General features: G+C 49.6%; 3 protein-coding genes across 4 annotated transcripts in view; 1 reads left to right on the top strand and 2 right to left on the bottom strand.

Annotated features, from left to right (window-relative positions):
• The window catches only part of ZNRD2 (zinc ribbon domain containing 2), a 128,142-nt gene extending 112,181 nt beyond the window's left edge, over nucleotides 1-15,961 (bottom strand). Inside the window, exon 1 of one of the 2 annotated variants that reach the window (XM_077456873.1) lies at nucleotides 15,896-15,961. In XM_077456873.1, coding sequence (XP_077312999.1) covers nucleotides 15,896-15,947 — 52 coding nt within the window. In that variant the 5' untranslated portion in view covers nucleotides 15,948-15,961. The remainder of the gene's footprint in view (nucleotides 1-15,895) is intronic. The other variant, XM_077456882.1, reaches the window with a different exon arrangement.
• Nucleotides 540-3,795, bottom strand: LOC143933797 (uncharacterized). The gene is made up of 2 exons (XM_077456848.1): nucleotides 858-3,795; nucleotides 540-670 (listed from the first exon to the last, which is right to left on the bottom strand). The coding sequence occupies exon 1, from the start codon at nucleotides 3,712-3,714 to the stop codon at nucleotides 1,582-1,584; it is 2,133 nt and encodes a 710-aa protein (XP_077312974.1). The 5' UTR covers nucleotides 3,715-3,795; the 3' UTR covers nucleotides 540-670; nucleotides 858-1,581.
• A 177-nt stretch (nucleotides 15,962-16,138) lies between the features above and the next one.
• Nucleotides 16,139-21,467, top strand: LOC143933804 (acyl-coenzyme A thioesterase THEM4-like). Its single transcript, XM_077456861.1, has 7 exons — nucleotides 16,139-16,311; nucleotides 17,021-17,127; nucleotides 18,796-18,934; nucleotides 19,024-19,177; nucleotides 19,312-19,422; nucleotides 19,632-19,756; nucleotides 21,059-21,467. The coding sequence occupies exons 1-7, from the start codon at nucleotides 16,290-16,292 to the stop codon at nucleotides 21,103-21,105; spliced, it is 705 nt and encodes a 234-aa protein (XP_077312987.1). The 5' UTR covers nucleotides 16,139-16,289; the 3' UTR covers nucleotides 21,106-21,467.
• Nucleotides 21,468-21,770: the final 303 nt, after the last annotated feature.

Genomic DNA, 21,770 nt, shown 5'->3' with positions numbered 1-21,770 from the left:
CTTGTGATAGCAATAAAGCTAAAAAAAAAAAAAAAAAAAAAAAAAAAAAAAAAATAGGATTTTTGTACTCACCGTAAAATCCTTTTCTCCGAAATTCACCGACCGACAGCTCCTCTCTGTAACTACATGGGTTGTATGGCCTGCCATTAGGAGAAACTAGGCAAAATTGTTACACAATACACAGAACTTTAATCCCGGTGCCATCAACCCTCCTCCTGCTGCTAGCAGCTTCAGCGCCCCAACAAGCAGTACAACGTAAAAAAAAAAAAAAAAAAAAAAAAAAAGGAGGGTCGGGTGCTGTGTTGGTCGGTGAATTATAGAGAAAAGGATTTTACGGCGAGTACAAAAATCCTATTTTCCCTTATATTCACCGACACAGCTCCTCTCTGCAACTACATGGGGATGTCCCCAAGCAGTGCCAAATGAGGGGTGGGAAAAAACAGCATTAAAAAAAAAACTTCATCCACCATGGTGGGAACTAGTGAACTAAACCCACAAAAAACAAAAAAAAAAAAAAAAAAGACTCAGACTTACCGGTGACGGTATTTCTAAGAGCCTTTCAGGACAACCCCGGAGAGAGTGTAGCTCCACCTTGCAATCAGAAAACACATGCCCACTTTAAAAACACCTCCTCCTCCTCCATGGCTTCAGTTATTGTGGCCTTCCGACGCTGGAAAACAAAGCACAGAAAGCACAACACCATGGTAGAACTTAATACATTTACTAAGCATAACCTAGGGAGGGAATTAACGGTTGTCCTGAAAGGCTCTTAGAAATACCGTCACCGGTAAGTCTAACTGAGTCTTTCTCAAATCGCCTTTCAGGACAACCCCGGAGAGGATAACCGAGAAACTTACCCTAGGGCGGGACTACTGCCTGCAGTACCTTCCTGCCGAAGGCCTGATCTGCTGCAGACAGTAGATCTAACCGGTAATGCCGGAGAAATGTCGAATAACTGGACCAAGTGGCAGCCTTGCAGATTTGTTCAGGCGTGGCACCGGCCCTTTCAGCCCAGGAAACTGCCGTGGATCTAGTAGAGTGGGCAGCAATACCTGAGGGAGGCATTTCTCCTTTTGCTTTATAGGCTTCTGTTATAGCCAACTTAAGCCACCTACCCAGCGTACTTTTAGAAGCTTTCTCCCCCTTGCGTGATCCAGAAAATATCACAAAGAGGGCGTTTGATTTTCTAAATTCTTTAGTAACTTTCAGAAACTGTAAAAGACATCTTCTCACATCCAATGTGTGAAAAACTTCCTCTCCTGCATTTGCTGGGGTTGCAGAAAATGTAGGTAACACTATTTCCTGTGATCGATGGAAAGTTGAGGATACTTTTGGTAGGAATGCTGGATCCGTCCTCAGTACCACCCTGTCCTGATAAATTTTAAGGAAGGGTTCTGTAATAGCTAGAGCTTGTAGCTCGCTGACTCTCCTGGCCGAGGTGATGGCCACCAAAAAGATTGTTTTTAAAACTACCTTCTGTAAAGAAGCTTCCTGTAAGGGTTCAAACGGTGCTCCCGAGAGACCCTGTAAAACTGTAGACAAATCCCAACTGGGAAAGTCTTTAAGGGCTACTGGTCTATTTCAAGCAAGAGCCCTAAAAAATCTAGAAATTAAAGTTTCTTTAGATAAAGTCTTTTCAAAGAAAACTGATAAGGCAGCCACCTGAGTCTTCAGGGTACTGGCTGCGAGACCCTTCTCCATTCCTTCATGGAGAAACTCCAAGACGGACACCGTGCTCTTGACCTTGAGTTCTCTAGAACTGCACCAGGAGTTGAACTTTTTCCAGACCTTCATGTAAATTGCCTGTGTAACTGCCTTCCTACTGGACAGCAGGGTCTTTACTACTTTATCTGAGAGACCTTTGGCTTTCAACAGGTCCTCCTCAGAAACCAGGCGGTTAGCTGCAGGAGTTCCACTTCTGGATGACTTACTGTCCCCTGGGATAACAGATCTTTTCTGAGTGGTAACCTCCATGGGGGCTTCGAGGCTAGGTTTCGAAGACCCGCGAACCAGGGCCTTTTTGGCCAAAAAGGAGTGACTAGTATTAAGTCTGTCCTTTCTTCCCTGAATTTCCTCAGTACTAGTGGAATTAGAGGAAAGGGGGGAAAGGCATAGCACAGCTGGTAATGCCAGGGGTGAGCGAATGCATCCAACCCTATTGCTGCATCTACTCGGTGAAGAGAAAAGAATCTGTCCACCTTTGAGTTCTGCTGGCTGACAAAAAGGTCTACCTGTGGAACCCCCCAGGCCTCGGAGATCATCAGGAACACTTCCTGATTCAGACTCCATTCTGCCTCTAGCAATTTGCGCCTGCTTAGGAGGTCCGCAAACAAATTCTGAGAGCCCTTCAGATGCACTGCCGATAGTGAGGCTGTGTTCTGTTCTGCCCAGGCTAACAACAGATTGGCCAGCTCCATCAAGCTCCTGCTTCTGGTTCCCCCTTGCTTCATAATGTAGGTAACCGCTGTTGTGTTGTCTGACAACACCTGAACATGGTGGCCTCTCAAACTCTGCTGAAATGCCACTAAACCCAGAAAGATCGCCTTCAACTCCCTCCAGTTGGATGATCTTTGAGCTTCCTGTTTGGACCAGACCCCCTGAGATGTCTGACCATCCAGATGGGCTCCCCAGCCCCAGGCACTTGCGTCTGTAGTAAGGCGCTTGTCCACAGGAAAGGTCCACACCAGGCCCCTTGAGAGGTTTGCCTGGTCTCTCCACCACCAAAGAGCCCTTTTCGTCTTTGACGAAATTTTTAGCTGTTTTTCCAAAGGATCCTGATGGGACCAGCTTGACAGAACCTCCCTCTGAAGGGGTCTGGAATGGAACCTGGCCCACTGAACAGCCGGGATTGCTGCCGTAAGCAGGCCCAGAACTGCCATAGCCATCCTGACTGAGACTGTCTGGTTGCTCTGTATCCGCTGTACAGCTAGCTGTAACTTTTCCTGTTTTTCCAACGGCAGGAAAACTTTCTGGAGAATCGAATTTAATGTATACCCCAGAAATTTCATTTCCTGTGAGGGGGTCAGGATTGACTTCTCTAGGTTTAGAAGCCACCCCAGGACCTCGAGGTGAGACTGGGCCCTCTGGAGATTGACTAGGACCTGCTCCCTGGAGTCTGCAAAAAACAAAAGGTCGTCCAGATAAGGAACGACTGGAATCCCCTTCAATTTCAGGGGTTCCAAAGCCTCTGCCATAATCTTCGTAAAGACCCTGGGAGAGGACGAGAGTCCGAACGGCAGAGCCCTGAATTGGAGGTGCCATACCGAACTCCCTACCTTCAATGCCAGGCGCAGGAACTGCTGCGATGCCTGATGAATTGGTATATGAAGGTAGGCATCCCTTAGGTCCAGGGATGCCATGAAGCATTCTGGGGTCAACAGCTTTGTGATGGAGAAAATTGTATCCATCCTGAAATGTTTGTACCGAATGAACCTGTTCAGGAATTTCAGATTCAGGATTAGACGGTACTTCCCTGAGGGTTTTTTCACTAGAAAAATATGTGAATAAAAACCCCCGCCCTGCTGGTTTACTGGGACTTGAATCAGAACCTCTTGCTGTATCAGCTCCTGTAACAGCTTCATTGCAGAGGCCTTCTCCTGATCCCTTGGCAATGTTGTCACATAAAACCTGCTCGGGGGTAGTTCTGAAAACTCCAACCTGTACCCCTGATCGACAACGCTCTTCACGAACAGATTTGGAGACAGCCTGTCCCATTGTTCGCGAAAAGCTGACAGTCTCCCCCCCACTGGGGAGATATTGTCACTTGTTCTTAGGGGACTGCTCTGGGGGAGATCTAAAGAGGACTCCACCCCTGCCTTTGCCCTTCTGTGAACCCCATCTGCTCTTGTGCTCCTGGTCTTTTTTATGGGACTGCTGAAAAGCACGAAAATTCTTTTTAGCAATCTGCTTTTTCTTAACTGGAAAAGCCTTCTTTTTATCGGCTGTTCTATCCAGCACAGACTCTAAATCAGGACCAAAGAGCAAGTCACCCGAGAAGGGAAGACCACACAGCTTGACCTTAGAGGCAGTGTCCCCAGACCATGTTTTCAGCCAAACTGCTCTCCTGGCTGAATTTACAAGAGCCGAAGACCTAGCGGCCAGTTTAACTGAGTCTGCTGATGCATCCGCCATGTATTTGACTGCATTCAGGATCAGTGGAAAGGACTCTAAGAGATCCTTGCGGGGTGTCCCCGCCTCAATATGGCTCTTCAGCTTCTCTACCCAACATTCCAGATTCCTGGCCACCACCGTAGCTGCCATTGCTGGTTTTAGACTGACTGACGCAGCATCCCAAGCTTTTTTAAGGATGGAGTCAGCTTTTTTGTCCATTGGGTCTTTAAGGATCCCCATATCTTCAAAGGCTAGATCCGTTCGTCTGGATACCTGCGAGAAAGCTGCATCGACTCTGGGTTTCTTGTTCCAAACCTCTGAGTCCTTATCTTCGAAGGGAAACCTTCTCTTGAGAGCTTTAGAGAAGAAAGGGGCTTTTTCTGGGTCCTTCCACTCCTTTCTCACTGAGTCTGAGAGGACCCTGTGGACAGGAAAAACTCGCCGTTTTGTTTCGTCCAACCCCTGGTACATTTTGTCATGAACTGACAGTTGTACTTTTTCTTCCTGAATTTCTAGAGTAGTGTAGATTGCTTTTAAAATATCATCTACTTCCTCTAGTGATAGCTTGAATTTGGAGCCCCTGCTATCTTCTTCCTCTTCCTCCTCCTCAGAATCCCTGAAGGAGATGAGAGTACTACCCCCTTCGTCTCCAGACTCTTCAGTTTCCACCTGTCTGGATGACGACGCCCTGGGGCTGGGCGGTAAGTTCTGAGGCTCGGTCTGTGCGGGAGGGTTTTGTATCAGGATGGACCTGACTGAACTCAAAGAGTTTGTCAGCTCTTTAACCGAAGAAAACAAATCCTTATATTGTTGAGATGTTTCCTCTTCCACCAATTCTCTGATACAATTTCTGCACATTGCCTTCTGCCATGAATCTGAGGGGGGTTTTGCAAGAAGGACATTTTCTCTGACCTGGTCTAGCTTTTCCTAGTGATTTTTCCTGAAACGACATACAGGTTTAATTCACTAAAAGCTCTCAACAACCAGTTGCTTAACACCAAGCCAGTGCAGAGACCCACCACCAAACAGACCTACTAGTGAGACCCCAGAACTAGGCTGCAAAAGGTCAGAGCGAAGTCCACCTCTGACCTGCAGCGACAGGCCCCCAAGAGGGGGGAACAAACAAAGACATACCCACAGTAAAGCAGAGGGTGCCAGTGCACCTTACGTACCTGGGCTGGACCGGTGCTGGGGGCGCCTGTCTCCGCCATAGCTGGCTTGCACTCTTCCATCGTTTGAGTGAGGCAGCTATTTTACAAACAGCTCTCATTTTAAATTTTCCCGGCCACCGCGTCATCAAGGCCGGCCGGAAGCGGAAGCACACGGTCACCTGACCCGCCCCATGACCCCTGCGTTCCAGGCGCTGAACCACGGCGCCACGCCCCCTCAGAGCGCCCGCGCGTCACCGTGAACGACGCCGTCGCCGCCCGGGACCCGGCGCCGAAAACGGAGCCATGCCGCTGACCTGCAGCGGCCTCCGCCAGCAACAGAGCCCTCCCTGCGCTAACAAGCGGACACCGGGCACCCGACGCCGGCACTCCGAGGGTCCTTACTCCCGTGAGATGGCGGGACCAGGAGCTCCAGGAGTCCTCTCCCCGTGGAGATGCTGCTGGGGGTCAAAGAGAAACAACCTGCAACAAAAGGTAAGCCTTACTCCCCTGCAGAGAGTGTAGCTCTCCCTGGTTCAGGCACATGCTTCCTCCAAGGAGGAAACACAATAACTGAAGCCATGGAGGAGGAGGAGGTGTTTTTAAAGTGGGCATGTGTTTCCTGATTGCAAGGTGGAGCTACACTCTCTCCGGGGTTGTCCTGAAAGGCGATTTGAGAAAAAACACACAGCAACGTGTGGAAACGCCACCACAAAACCGGGCATCCTGAACAGGAGTGATCCCCCAGACCGCAGCATTGTGGAAGTAATGTAACAGTGCATTAACGAAACAGTACTGTGTTTTTAACTGAAAAAGCAGGAAAAAAAAACTCAAATAGCAACTACACGGCCGTCTGCAAAACTTTGCGGCCAAAACCAGCATCAGCCGATGCACTGACCTTGTAAAACTTGGTAAACGTATGGACAGACGACCAGGTCACAGCCTTACACACCTGAGCGACAGACGCTTGGTGTCAGAAGGCCCAAGACATTCCGATTGCTCTTGTAGAGTGGGCTGTGAATGGAAAAGGAGGCACCTGCCCCTTCAAGGCATAGGCTTGGACTACAACCTGTCTGATCCACCTGGAAATGGTGGCCGACGAGACAGCCATGCCCTTCTTAGGACCAGCCACCGAAACAAACAGTGAGTCTGACTTCCAAAAGGAAGCTGTGACAGACAAGTACACCTTCAGAGCCCTAACCACATCGAGCGTGTGAAGGGCCGCGTCTTTGGGGTGCTTCGGCTTAGGACACAACAATGGTAATATAATGTCCTCATTGATATGAAAGGCTGAGACCACCTTTGGTAGAAAAGACTGTTGCGGACGCAACACCACCTTATCTGGTCATCCAATGGGATAAGGCAACTTGCAGGACAAGGCCGCCAGTTCCGAAACCCTCCTGGACGATGTGATGGCCACTAGAAAGACCACCTTCTGCGAAAGGGTCAACAGAGGAATCTCTCTGATATTCTCAAACAGCGGCTTCTGAAGCGCTGACAACAGGTTCAAATCCCATGGAGGATGCACCAGAGGGACTACATGGCGCACCCTCTGAACAAAAAGGTACTCACCAATGAATGAGACATAGGGGTCACTGAAAAAAAAAAAAAAAAAAATGAAATTTGCCCCTTGATGGCGCTCAACGCCAACCTCTGGTCTACACCTTGCTGAAGAAACAGCAGGATCCTGGATATAGAGAAAGAGCGCGGATGCCACCCTTTCTCCTCACACATGGAGATATAGGCCTTCCAAGTACAATGGTATATCTTGCTGGAAGAAGATTTTTGCGCTCTCAGCATAGTTGGAATCACAGAGTCCGACAGACCCCGGTTCCTCAATACCTGGCTTTCAACAGCCAGGCCATTAAAGCTAGCGATGGTAAAGCAGGGTGAAAGATTGGACCTTGAGATAGGAGGTCCTCTCACAACAGCAGTCGCCAGGGAGCGTCTGCCCCCAGGTCTGCATACCAGGCCTGCTGCGGCCAATCTGGGGCAATCAGGATTACCGGAATCCCCTCGGGTTCCACTCTGCGAAGCAGACGTGGCAACAGTTTCAGTGGAGGAAAGGCATAGATCAGCTGGTACTGATCCCACGGAGCCACCAGCATGTCTGCCCACAGATCTCTTGTCCTGGACCCGAATCTCGGGACCTTCTGATTGAGCCGGGAGGCCAATAGATCCACCTCTGGTGTGCCCCATTTCAGGCACAGCAGACTGAATATCTCCGGATGCAATGCCCATTCTCCTGGGTCCAGCATCTGTTGACACGGATAGTCCGCCTGCCAATTTTCCACCCCCGGGATGTAAATGGCCGACAGGGCCGAAACGTGTCGCTCTGCCAACCGAAGTATGTGGGCGACCTCCCGAGCAGCAGCTGAGCTTCTTGTTCCCCCGTGGTGATTTATGCACGCCACAGCCGTGGCGTTGTCAGACTGTATCCTGATCGGACACCCTTGAAGACTCATCAACCAAGTGTGGAGGCATAGCCTGATCGCTCTCAATTTGAGCAAATTGATCGGCAACTTGGATTCCTCCGTCGACCAGAGGCCCCGAGCCAACTGCATCCCCATCACTCCACCCCAGTCGGCCAGACTGGCGTCCATAGTGACCACCATCCATTTCAGAGGAAGGAACGATTTTCCGGCCTGAATCAGCAGGGACCTCAACCACCAGATCAGGGAATCCCTGACTGGCTGGCTCACCTGGATCTGCCGATCCAGGGACAACAGAGATTTGTCCCATTTTGTCAAGATCTCCTTCTGCAGGACTCTGGTGTGGAACTGGGCATAAGGTACTGCCTCGAAAGAGGCTACCATGAGCCCCAGCAGTCGCATGCAAAAGCGGAGTGATGACCACTTGCAGTTCATCAGTAGTTTAACTGCAGATCTGAGAGTTTGCAATTTGTCTGAGGGGAGAAAGACCCTCGCTTCCCTGGAATCCAGAAGTAAACCCAGGTACTCCAGACGCTGTGTCGGCACAACCACCGACTTCTTTAGGTTCAACAGCCACCCAAATTCTTGCAGGGTCTGCATGGTGATCGCCACATTCTCCTCTAATTCTGAGGCGGAAGAAGCTCTCAGGAGGAAATAGTCTAGGTAACCCATGATCGCGATCCCGCGTTGTCGCAGCAACGCCAATACTGGAGGCAGTACTTTGGTAAAGACTCGGGGGGCTGATGCCAGGCCAAATGGAAGAGCAGCAAACTGGTAATGGGCTTCCCCGACTGCCAAACGCAGAAATTTTTTATGCCGAAGGCATATGGGTATGTGCAGGTACACATCCTGGATGTCTAAGGACGCCAGGGAGTCCCCTTGATGGAGTGCAGCGACTACTAAGCGAACTGATTCCATTCTGAACCTCTGCACTTTTACAAAGCAATTGAGGGCTTTTAAGTCCAAGATCGGACATACCCCTTCCTTCTTGGGAACCGCAAATAGATTTGAGTAGAATCTCTGGAAGCGTTCCGATTCCAGAACCGGTACAATTACCCCCTGATTCAGCAACAGGGCCTCCCGGTGAATCTGTTTGGCGGCCAAGAGAAACTATCTTGTAGCCTGTGGAAATCAGATCGCAGACCCACTAGTCGGATAACCAGGGAGGACCACCGGGCTGCAAACTCCCAAAGGCGACCCCCCCACCCGAGACATGGGTGGGAGCAAACCTTCATGTGGTAGCACATTTGTTCGCAGGCTTGTTAGGCATTTGGTTCCAGGGACGTTTGACCGTCCGTGGGCGTGCTGTCAGGCTGGGGGCGTTTTGTCGAAGCACTGGGCGGACGAAAAAGCTGATTGTGAGCGGAAAAAGAAGGCCCTTGCCTGCGGCGTGGCTCCTTAGCCTTCCTGGCCTGTGGGGAGTAGAGTACTCTTACCACCAGTGGCCTTTTTAATAATGTCATCTAACGAGGCTCCAAAGAGCCAGTCGCCAAGGAAGGGAAGATCTGTCAGGGCTTTCTTGGATGCCTGGTCAGCAGACCAGCATTTGAGCCAAATCAGGCGCCTCAGCACAACAGCTGACACTGAAGCCCTGGATACCAGAGGGAGAGTATCCAGGGCAGCATCAAAAACGTACTTAAGGCCTTGCACTAGTTGGTCTGCTAGTTCCACGCAGAGAGGGGAGGCCTGATGCTCTCCCAATTCGTGGTGCAAAACTTTTGCCCACTCAGTCAGTGTCTGCGACACCAGTGCGGATGCCAGTACAGGTCGCACGGCTGACCTCACCACCGTAAACAAGGAACGAGCCACCGCCTCGGCCTTCCTGTCCGTGGGATCCTTGAATGCAGGAGTCCCCTCAACCAGGATCGTGGTTAGTTTGTTTAACCTGGATACTGGGGGGTCCACGACCGGAGGAGCCAACCATTTTTTGAGAAGGCTTTCCTCAAAAGGGGCAACGCACCGCCATGTATTTGGGGACTGAAAAGGTTCGTTGCGGGCGACCCCATTCCTTGTAAATGAACTCATCAAAATAAGTCAGATACGGGAACACCTTAGGTGAACGTGCTGGCTTGCGGGACCCAAAAGGGGCCGGTACATCAGCAGAGGGATCCGCTGGCTCCTGAATCTTCAGGGTATCACGCACAGCTATGACAAGTGCTCCAACTAGCGCTTTATCGGCAGACGGGGACTCATCCTCACTGTCCTGGTCAGCGTCATCTGAGAAGACAAAACAGGGGTCACCGGCCTCAGCAGGACCCGAGTGTGTCAGAGCTCTCCCCAGAGGAGGAGGGGGGGGGCAGGGGCCGCTTTTTAGCACCTTTCTTCCCACGTACCGCCTCTATCTTGGCAACGAACGAATTGAGGACTGCTGTAAGGGTGTCCATAGGGACCGCACAGCCCGCAGGTGACCCGGCTGCAACTGCCTGGATTTCGAGGGAAGAAACACCAGTTTCTGAAGTCATGCTGACCATACCCTGTCTGCCACCCGAAGGGGACTTAGGACAGTGACAGTCCAACCCTCCTGCTGTCACCTGAGGGGCTCTAACCCACTGGACTCACCACCCTGGGCCATTCCGCACTGTATTACCGCAATGCCTGGTGATCCCCAGCGCTCCCAGATGCAGAAATAGCAGAAAACTGTGTCGGTGGCCAGCCGGTCGCACGATCGGTGATCAATAGGTAATCAAACACACATGTTGAGAACACAGGATAACCTTCCCAGTGCCCTGTGATGACCAAACAGAAAGTAGAGGGTACAGGGGCAGCTTCTAGAGCACAAAAACTTGGTACGGCTACAAGAAAATTGCCGCCGGTGTTCTCACTAGAGAATCACCAGGAAAATGGCCGACTGAAGCCAGTCTGACCCTTGCCCATACTTAAAATGGCTGCCGAACAGCGATATGAGGGACTAGAGAGAACATGTGGCAGGCATAGCACCAACACAGGGGCATGACTAAGCTTCAGGACCCAGGCACCCAGCACAGCTAAAACCCCCAGGTGAGAGCCCAGACACACACACACACACACACACACCGCTCAGCACAAGTACAGCCACCCCCCCCCCCGTGGGGGGGGGGAGGAAGTTAGGGACAGGGGAAGAGAAGAGAGGGGGTGAGGGGGGCCCCGAATCGACCTCCCAGGGAGAGCTGTACTTACCAGTCCTGAAGCTGGGGGACATTCCACGGTAGTCAGCTCCTGATCAGTACAGGGAAGACTACTGGCCTCTGCATACTGTGACGCAGACATCAGTAGCCTGGTAATGTACGCCCCGGAGAAAAAAAGCTCACCAACCACCTCTGGAGCTGAGGTATGTCATGGCCTGCCGAGCCTTAGCTGCGACCTGCACACGCTCGATGGCCGAACTGGGGAGACTACAAGCATAAGTGAACCAGCCTATCACCCAGCCGGCTGTTGACGAAAGATCACAGGATCATTCATCTAGCGCAAAAAGCCAAGCTTCTGCATAAAAAAAAAAAAAACATGGATCTATGGGCCTGCAGGGTTCCTAGGTCTTATCTCCTCACTAGGCAAGAAAAAACGGAGTTCTGCCTGAGCAGGCTGTGGGGTTGTGGCCTAGGGACCGCCCCATGGCGGCACTCAAAGTTCTGAAGTGTATTACAACTTGCCTAGCATCTCCAGTGATAGGGCTGACAACCCATTTAGTTACAGAGAGGAGCTGTGTCGGTCAGTGAATATAAGAAATATATTTTTACCTTCCTGTTTCGCCGATTGGCGAACAGGTCCATTTCTGGATTCCCAAAGCGCTGCACCAGGGTTTGAAAAACTTCAGGGTTCAGTTCCCATTCCCCTTGACTTATCTGATGGCTTAGGGAGTCTGCCTCTGAGTTGCTTGTCCCTTCTATGTGGACAGCTGAAATGGAGAGAGCCCTTCCCTCGGCCCACTCCAGGATCTGTTTGGACAGTTCTAGCAGGTGTCTGGATCTGGTGCCTCAAGTAGGCTACTACAGTGGCATTCTCGGAGCTCACTTGAACCTCCTTGTCCCTGTTGCTCTTGAAAGGTTTTTAGGGCTTCCCCCACTGCTTTGAGCTCCCTGTAGTTGGACGACATCCAACCTAGTGAGTTGTCCGATTAGCCTTGGGCTTTTTCTTTCCCTAGGTGAGCTCCGCCCCCCCCCCCCCCCCCGGAACTAGCATTGGTGGTAACTTCCACTGAGCTCACGGCCTGCCCCCCCTTTAGGTTTTTAGGGACTGTCCACCACTCTAGAAAAAAAAAAAAATACCATACTTCTCTTTTAACAATGCTTTCTGATTTCATTCTACCAGAAAGAGACAGTAAACTCTGCTTGAAAATGTTTTGAATCAAACCCCCCCAACCAGTTAATGTCACGATGTAGTACACATGGTATACTAGCTAGAGGTCGACCGATATATTGGCCGATATTTGGCGTTTAATTAATCGGCATCGGGTGATTGTGCTGTTAAAAAAGGCTGATGATATCTTCAGCACGACGTGCAAATGACTTCTGTAATAGAAGTCAGTGCAAGTTGCCTGAAGACATCAGTGAAGCAACTTGTTTTCTCTCTGGGCAGTCTGCCAAGAAAAGAGCAAAGAGATACAATGTTTACACTTCTGAATTCCCTGTGTAGAGTTCTCAGTTTAACCATTTAACCACTTAACAACTGGGCACTTAAACACCCCTCGTGACCAGACCAATTTTCAGCTTTCGCTGCTCTCACACTTTGAATGACAATTACTCAGTCACGTAACAGTACCCAAATTAATTTTTTGTCCTTTTTCCCCCACAAATAGAGATTTATTTTGGTGGTATTTGATCACCTCTGGGTTTTTTATTTTTTGCGCTATAAATGAAAAAAAGACCGAAAATTTTGAAAAAAAAAAAAACAACGCATTTTTCTTTGTTTCTGTGATAAAATTTTGCAATTTAATTTTTTTTATTTACATGAATCTTGGCCACAATTTATACTGCTACATATCTTTGGTAAAAATCACCCAAATTAGTGGATATTATTTGGTATTTGTGAAAGTTAGAGAGTCTACAAGCTGTGGTGCAAATCATACAAAATTGATCACATCTGATGTACTGATGGCCTATCTCATCATTTCTTGCGACCCTAACAAGCCAGGAAAGTACAAATACCCCCCCAAATTACCCCTTTTTGGAAAGTAGACATTCCAATGTATTTAGTAAGAGGCATGGTGAGCTTTTTGGTGTTGTCATTTCTTTCCCACAATTCTTTGCAAAATTAAGATTTTTTTCGATATCTTTTTATTTTTCACAAAATTGTCATTGTAATAGGATATTTCTCTCACATGGCATGTGTATACCACAGATGACACCCCAAAATAAATTCTGCTCCTCCTCCTGAGTATTACGATACCACATGTGTGGGACTTTTCCACAGCCTGGCCACTTAGAGAGGCCCAACATACAGGGAGCACAGATGGCACTGACAGGTGGCACACTGGGGACAGATTACTTGCGGCCCCTGCAGCCGCTAATCTCTCCATCCTCACACACTGTCTGTGTGAGGAGGGAGAGCCGGCAATGAGAGATGATCTCATATGTTTACATATGAGAACATCTCATTGGGCACACCGATCGCACTGTAAACGGCCGCTGTGATTGGCTGTGTCCAGGGGACATGGGGCAGCACAGAACTTCCCCAATGTGTGCATTGCGGAAGTGAACAGGAGGCCATCCAGGGATTTCACTTTGAAAAAAATTATTAAAAGCCAGCAGCTACAAATACTGCAGCTGCTGACTTTTAATAAATGGACACTCACCTGTCCCAGGATCCAGCGATTTCGGCAGCCGAGGCCGATCGATCGCTCGGCTCACGGCTGCTGCGGCCGCCATTCTAGGTGAGGCAATCAGGAAGTGAAGCGTTACGGCTTCACTTCCCGGCTCCCTACTGCGCATGCGCGAATCACGCAGCACAATAGTAATTGTCCGCGCTGTCTCTGGGACCCGTGTGTGTCCCAGCAGACAGCGCGCAGGGACAGGAAGAGGCATAGACCGTGGGAGTTGATGCCCGGAAGTGGGTGCAAATACCTGTCTTAGACAGGTATCTGCACCCCCCTCCCCCCTGAAAGGTGCCAATTGTGACACCGGGGGGGGGGGGTTCCGATGAGCGGAAGTTCCACTTTAGGGTGGAACCCCCGCTTTAAAGACTAAATCTTTTCTGACATTTGAGGCTTACAAATAAAAATCCTGTATTTTCTACTAGAAAATCACTTAGAACCCTCAAAAATTTATATATGTATATATTTTATCAGAGATCCTAGGGAATAAAATAGCGGTTGTTGCAATATTTTATGTCACACGGTATTTGCGCAGCGGTCTGTCAAAAACTTTTTTTTTTTTTTTTTTTTAAATACACTAAATGATTTAAATGGATGTTCATTTTGTTTAATAAATGTTTAAACGTAAGACATTTTCTGTATTACTGAAGGCTTCTTTCACACTGGAGCAGCCAAGTGTTGATGGTAAAACGCTGCCAGTTTTAGCGGCGATTTACCGTCATTTTAGCTGCGCTATTCGGCTGCTAGCGGGGCACTTATAATGCAGCTAGCGATGGAGGAAGGGGGTTAAATGTGCCCGTGTAGCGCCACTGCCAAATCGCATTGCAGGCGCTTCGGCAGCGGTGCCCATTCATTTCAACGGGCAGGAGTGGTGGAGGAGCGGGATACACCACTCCAAACGTGCTGCTTGCAGGACTTTTTTTTTTTTTTAACATCCTGCCAGCACATCGCCTCAGCGTGAAAGCACTCAGGATTCCACAGACTGCAGGGGAGCCATTTTGCAGGCACTTTACAGGTGCTATTTTTAGCCCAAATGCGCCTGTAAAACAGCCCAGTGTGAAAGGTGTGTTAGATTTTATGAGATCGGCCTAACACATTGGCCCAAAAATAATATCGGCATCGTAAATCGGCCACGGGGATTTCTAAATATCGGCATCGGCCAGAGAAAAACCCATATCGGTCAACTTCTAATACTAGCATTTTATGACAGACATACCTCATGTGCCCTCCGGGACTGCGTTGCCACAGATCCCATGGGTCCTGGGCACTTTTATCTTCACCTGGTCTCCTTTCCAGGTTCTGTCTCTTCAGCATGAACAGAGGAATCCCATCACTGCAGCACAGATCAGGGGCCATTATTCTACACCGAGCTGTGCATGTGTGGCTCAAAGTGCAATACAGCTGACAAGCAGGGGAAGTATTTATAGCACGAGACTGATAGGCAAAAACCCTGCCCGTCGGCAATTTTATATGTGAGCTTACTATCACTTTAGGTCTGTGGTCTTACACTATATGATCTGATTGTACAATCTTCTTTAGATTTTCCATTATTATGAAATATAAGGACAAACCTATACAACCCATTCAGTATCAAGACAGGCTTTTGTACCACATAGATGATGGTAGATCTAATGTACAATTGTACAGATTGTATATAGTGTATGGTCAGTGTTGCAGTCTGATCACCGAGGGAGAGGAGACTGAAGAAATGTTCCCTTTTGCTGCCAGAAAACTGATGGCATCTCATCCAAGACAAACTGTATATCCAGGATGACTTTAATGATAAATCAATAATCTTTTCAAAAAGAGTTTATACTGCTGGTGTATATTGTAACGTCATGAATTTATTAACGAAGACTTTTATACGGTTATTGGGACTTGTTATACACAAACGCTTATCTTTAGGATTTTTCTATATACAAGCTGTGTATCTGCACTTTTGTTTATTCATACCGTTTTGAGGATTGATGAACGTGGATTAATGGTTTCATTTTTTATTTTTTTACATCACAAGCAATATATATATTTTAGGTATAATGATTTTGGTTTACTTATTGGATTTACTTCATTGCATTGACTTTATATGTATACATCTTAAGGGTGGCGTGGCACTTATTTAGTATATAGGTTTGTAAAGTTACTGATGGGCCCCAGTTAGAGAACCCATAACCTCATTTCGCCTACTAAACACATACTTCCAGTCTATACTAAATGTACACTCAGTGGCACAGCCGTTTGGGCTGTCTAAGCAAAAAGATTAATGATACTAACTTGGCACAAATGAACAGTTCCTGGAATGTCAGCTTCATGCTTCCCTATACAGTGGAATAAACGAGCACCACACACATACAGTAAGTAATAAGCATCCCCCTCCACATAAGTAAACGCCATCAGCAGTTGCATACAAGACATCGCTTTACCCTTCTCAATCACAATGTATCGCCGATCTGTGCGCTCACCCTGTAAAGCCATGCTGACAAGAGAACCAAAATTTCATGCGACCCGTGATTTTCGCTCACCCCGTCACTTCCGGTGAGGCTACGTCATTCGCACAGCTGACGGCGGGCCTTTACTGCGCATGTGTCAATCCCCTGCCCTTAACAGCGCATGCGCTGTAGATTTATTCTCACGGTGGAGAAAAATTATAGCCTCGAGTGGGCGGAGACTTGCGGGTGGGCGGGCGGAGCTGAACAGATGCTCAGGACGTCAGCAGCAGCCCCGCCCACCCTAATAACATGCCTCTGAATATTAAGTGGTGGTGAAAAATCATACTCAAGTGGGCGGAGATTTTCTCCAGGCGGAGGCTTCAGGAAAATGTCTCCGGAATCAGGGACAGGTGTGAATAGAGACGAGTCCTGGAAGATGCTGATAAAAGGGACATTGGTGGAATGGAAGGGGTTTGGAGAGGAGGTGGGCAGAGGAGCTGTTTTGGTCTAAAGCAGCAAAAGAATCACAACTCCCAGCAGGTGAGGGGGGGCTGAGTTCTGGAGCTTGTGGGCTTTGCTGGGACTTTGTAGTTCAGTTCTAGGTGGAGGAAGGATACACAGAGCATGCTGGGATATGTAGTGCTCCGGTGTGGGGGAGGGGACATGCTGGGATATGTAGTGCTCCGGTGTGGGGGGACGGGACATGCTGCGATATGTAGTGCTCTGGTGTGGGGGAGGGGGACATGCTGGGATATGTAGTGCTCTGGTGTGGGGGAGGGGACATGCTGGGATATGTAGTGCTCCGGTGTGGGGGAGGGGACATGCTGGGATATGTAGTGCTCCGGTGTGGGGGGACGGGACATGCTGCGATATGTAGTGCTCTGGTGTGGGGGAGGGGACATGCTGGGATATGTAGTGCTCTGGTGTGGGGGAGGGGACATGCTGGGATAGGTAGTGCTCTGGTGTGTGTGTGTGTGTGTGTGTGTGTGTGTGTGTGTGTGTGTGTGTGTGGGGGGGGGGGGGACATGCTGGGATATGTAGTACTCCTCCAGTGTGGGGGATAATGTATAGATTGATGTCGGTGTCCCCGTCTCATCTCCTTCCTGTCTCCTCTCTCAGGCACCATGCTGTACGAAATCTCCAGGATCATCCAGGGCGGCGCTGCCGTCTGCCGCCACGCCTCCACCGCCGCCGCCGCCAGGGTAGAGCATGAACACCTATTCCCTGTGAGTACTGATTGGTTGGGGGAGGGGTTAACCGCCTGGAGTGTCCCCAGTGGGGGAGGGGCATGCCACCTAATGTGCGCGCTCTGCTGCCGGACGGAGCCCCATAGACACTATGCCTCTCTGGATATAAATTTGGATACATTTGTAGCCATTCGGATGTATCTGAATCTCGGAGATGAAATGGTAACACATTTTTGTTGAAATTTAATTTACGTTCATCGTTTTCTCACCCATTCCAAATTATTTATGTACGACTTGGATTCGGATCGTTTGGGGGGAGGGGGAGAAACAAAAAGGTCAACCGATTCGAATCCTGTGTCAAGAAATAGCTGGTTGCTAAAGGGGGGGGGTGGCCGCCGCCGCCTCCTTAACAACCAATGAGTCATCAGCTGTCAGCGGGCTTCCCTACTGGCTGAAATGTAAAACACCCCACCCCCTTTGTGACATCAACAGCCCAGCGTTACCTGGTTGGTGATGTCACAGGGGCGGGGCCACCCCTTAGCCATGTAAGAACCGTCGGACATTCAACAGCGTGGAGCGTTCGAAAGGGGTTTTTATTTATTTTTAAATTTTTTGGGGTGGAAAGGGTAGGGGTACTACGTACCTCATACTCATTCACATAGTTGGAGGTAGTGTGGGATCTGGGGGGGACTCCTTTGTTTTTTTGCCAATACCCCCCCCCCCCCCCCTTTCCTTGCCTGCCCCCCGGTCTGCATCGGATAAGGGCCTGGGGGGGACTTTTTATTTACTATTTTTGATCTATGTACACCATACTCATTCACATAGGTGGGTAGGGCGGGATCTGGGGTCCCCCCCCCACAACCACCAGCCAGGGTTGTTGGAAAGAGGCCCTTGTCCCCATCAGCATGGTGCTTAGGGCAGGGCCCTGGTATGGTGACCTGGTATGGTTTGGGGTGGGGGGGCACTTGCTCATACACCCCCCCTTCCCCCTTTCCTGGGTTGCATGCTTGGATAAAGGTCCGGACCCCTATGCTTTTTTTTTTTTTTTTTTTTATTCCTCTTCCCCATCGGGGGGGGGGGGGGGGGGCTGGTGCCCATGCAGGGTTGGTTGTTGGGGGGGGGGGGTTTGTTTTTTTTTCCAGGATTTTCTATTGCCAGCACTCATTTGTTTTTACGTTTCAGCTGTCAGTGGGGAATCCCGCTGACAGCCAACGAGTCGTCGGTTGCTAAGGACGTGGCGGACGGCGCCCCCAGCCCGATCCTTAGCAACCAGCTATTTCTTCACACAGAATTTGAATCATTGATCGTGTGGTGTTTGTGTTTTGTTTTGGGTTTTGTTTTGTATTGTTTTTTGTTTTTTTTATTTTTTGTTTTTTACGAGTTCAAATTGTTTTTCAAAAAATTGTGGAATCCGTCAGAAAATGAATAAACAAAATTAAAATTTTTAACTAAAATTCTGAAACCAAAATTTGGTAACGTAAGAAATTTGAATGTTCTGCACACACCTCTAGTGCCGCTCACACCCTGACCGCGGGACGGTGATCGCTGTCAGTGGGAGGTGATCCCAAACATCTGCTTCCTATAGGCTGAATATCCACCAAAGACTCCACCCAGAATGTCTTCTTTTTAACCCTCCCAATCATAGAAAAGCCAAAGCGAAGGGCACAGGTCTGACATCTGTTTATTTATTTATTTTTAAATCTGCAGGCCGCCCTCCAACCGCGGGACTACGCCGTGCCCAACCCCACCTGGAACCCCGAAACCAAGAGGCTGTACGAGGAGCTGAGCCGAGACCCGAGCTGGAGGAGACTTCCCTCCTACGAGGAGTTCGCTGGCAGCAGATCGAGTACAAGAATAAGAATAGTGTTTGGCTGTGGTGGGGGATGACATTAGAGTGTAAGCTCCTCTGGTGACCTCTGACCTCCTCCTGTACAGGTATGAGCCTGGAGGCCGACGGGGAAACTCGTTTCTTCACCAGGAACCTGGATCAGGAAGGAATCGGCTTCGAGTATTGTATGTTCTATAACGAGGCGGAGAAGAGGACAGTCTGCATATTCCAGCCCGGGCCCTATCTGGGGGGCCTCGCAGGGTGAGCGTTATTTTCTTTTTTTTTTTTTTCTTTTTTTTTTTCTTCGCAGAGCCTACCCTAACCAGAATCCTTTGGTTCCTCGGGCTCTCCTTGTTCTCCTTCCACCTCTCGCGTCCCCTCTTGCCTTCTTCTAGGTACACACACGGGGGCTGCATCGCCACCATCGTAGACTCCACCGTGGGGGCGGGAATTGTAAACGGCATCGGACCGGCTATGACCGCCAACCTGAACCTCGACTATCGGAGGTAAGCGCCCAGGGGGGAGAAGAGGACCTACCTGACACTACATGGTTGTCAGGAGATTGTACAATCGATGGCCGGCGGTGATGATGTGGTAGTGACAGGGGAAGAATAATATTGGGGAGACTCTCGCGGGGGGGGGGGGGGTAGGAGTTGTTGATGTTCTGAAGCTGTGATAGCAGAGAGGTGTAATGAGGTTCTCTTTGTGTCTGTAGTCCGATTCCTCTGGGATCCACAGTCCTCATAGACAGCCGAGTGGAGAAGGTCGACGGTCAGAAAGTCTACACCAGATGCCAGGTCCGCAGTCATGACAGCGCTGTGCTTCACAGCGAGGCCACCGGTGAGGACTACTGCTGGGAAATCTTCATTCTGTAACTCCATTCCTTCCTCTCTTGTCTCTCCTGTCACTCATCTGTGGTTTCTGATCTGTCGCTCCTGTCATTGCTCTTCTGTCCCTCCTCCTCTGCCATTCCTGTTTCTTGTCTGCTGTTCCTGACTCTGCTCCTTTGTTGCTCCTCTGCCGGTGCTGGCGTTGCTCCGCTGCCATTCCTGTTTCTTGTCTGCTGTTCCTGTTGCTGCCCCTCTGCCATTCCTGACATTGCTCCTCTGTCCCTTCTTGTTGCTGCTCCTCTCTCCTTCTTGTCTGCCGTTCCTCTGTTGCTGCTCCTCCTCTGTCTCTCCTGTCATTGCTCCCGACGTTGCTCCTCTGCTGTTCCTCTTCATTGTCTGCTGTTCCTGACGTTGCTTCTCTGCCGTTTCTGTTATTGCTCCTCTCTTCCTCTGTCATTCCTGGTGTTGCTCCTCTGTTGTTGCTCCTCTGTCCCTGCTGTTGCTGCTCCTCTCTCCCTCCTTCTCTGCCGTTCCTAGCATTGCTCCTCTGCCATTCCTCTTGTTTCTTGTCTGTTGTTCCTGTCGCTGCTCGTCTGCCGTTCCGGTCGTTGCCAATCCTGTCATTGCTCCTCTGCCATTCCTTTTTGTTTGTTTCTTGTCTGCTGGTCCTGACACTGCTCCTTTGTTGCTCCTCTGCTGTTCCTGTTGCTGCTCCTCTGCCATTCCTGACATTGCTCCTCTGTCCCTCCTTGTTGCTGCTCCTCTCCTTCTTCTCTGCCGTTCCTCTGTTGCTGCTCCGCCTCTGTCTCTCCTGTCATTGCTCCCGACGTTGCTCCTCTGCTGTTCCTCTTCATTGTCTGCTGTTCCTGACGTTGCTTCTCTGCCGTTTCTGTCATTGCTCCTCTCTCTCCCTCCTCTGCCATTCCTGGTGCTGCTCCTCTCTCCCTCTTTCCCGTTCCTGGCTTTGCTCCTCTGCCATTCCTCTTGTTTCTTGTCTGCTGTTCCTGTCGCTGCTCCTCTGCCGTTCCTGTTGCTGCTCCTCTTTCCTTCTCTGCCATTCCTAGCGTTGCTCCTCTGCCACTCCTGTTTGTCTGCTGTTCCTGTCACTGCTCCTCTCTCCCTCCTCTGCCATCCCTGTTGTCTGCTGATCCTGTTGCTGCTCCTCTCTCCCTCCTTCTCTGCCATTCCGGTTTCTTGTCTGCTGTTTCTGTTGCTGCTCCTCTCTCATTCCTCCTCCTCCTCCCTCCTCTGCCTTTTCTGTTGCTCTTGTTGTTGTTCTGACAATTTACACTTTTTTTTTTCTCTCCTCCAGCTTTGTACGTTATGTTGAAGTCAGGAGAATCTGAAGCCCGACTATAATTTGCACATCTCAGACCTCAGGAAATGTTACAGATTCTGTTGGTTGGCAGCTGCACTTTGTACTGTAATGTATCCTGTCTGTCACTAGAGGGCAGCAGATCCCGTACCATAGAAACCCTCCTGGGAGAACTTTTTTATAATGTACTCACCGCTCTCTTGGATTGATCTTTTGTAGCGGTCCCTTTTTTCTAGGTGCAATGACCTCAAACCCGCCCCCACCATGTACCCGTTTTTGTACAGCCCTGTTCTTTGACTCCTCCCAACCAAATGTAATTAATAATCGTTCATAATTATTGTATGTGACGTTTATTTAAACTGAATAAATACAGAAAATATTTTCACAGCATTTCAAGTGTTGCAAATACCTTCATTGTATCTTCTTCATCCTGGGGACCGTTCCTCCTCTCGCTTCATCCTCGGGACCGTTCCTCCTCTCGCTTCATCCTGGGGACCGTTCCTCCTCTCCTCATCCTGGGGAACATAACTCCTTTTGCCTCTTCGAGGGAACCATTCATCCTCTCTCCTCATGCTGGGAACCATTCCTCCTCTCTTCTCACCCTGAGGACCATTCCTACTCCTCATGCTGGGGACCATTCCTCCTCTCCTCTTCTCACCCTGAAGACCATTCCTACTCCTCATCCTGGACACCATTCCTCATCTCTCCT

Source organism: Lithobates pipiens, unplaced genomic scaffold (assembly GCF_037356315.1).
Source record: "Lithobates pipiens isolate NorthernLeopardFrog02 unplaced genomic scaffold, aLitPip1_a1.2 Scaffold_10, whole genome shotgun sequence".
NCBI lineage: Eukaryota > Metazoa > Chordata > Amphibia > Anura > Ranidae > Lithobates > Lithobates pipiens.
The sequence above is the reverse complement of the archived record's forward strand: the minus strand, read 5'-3'. Positions and strand labels throughout refer to the sequence as shown.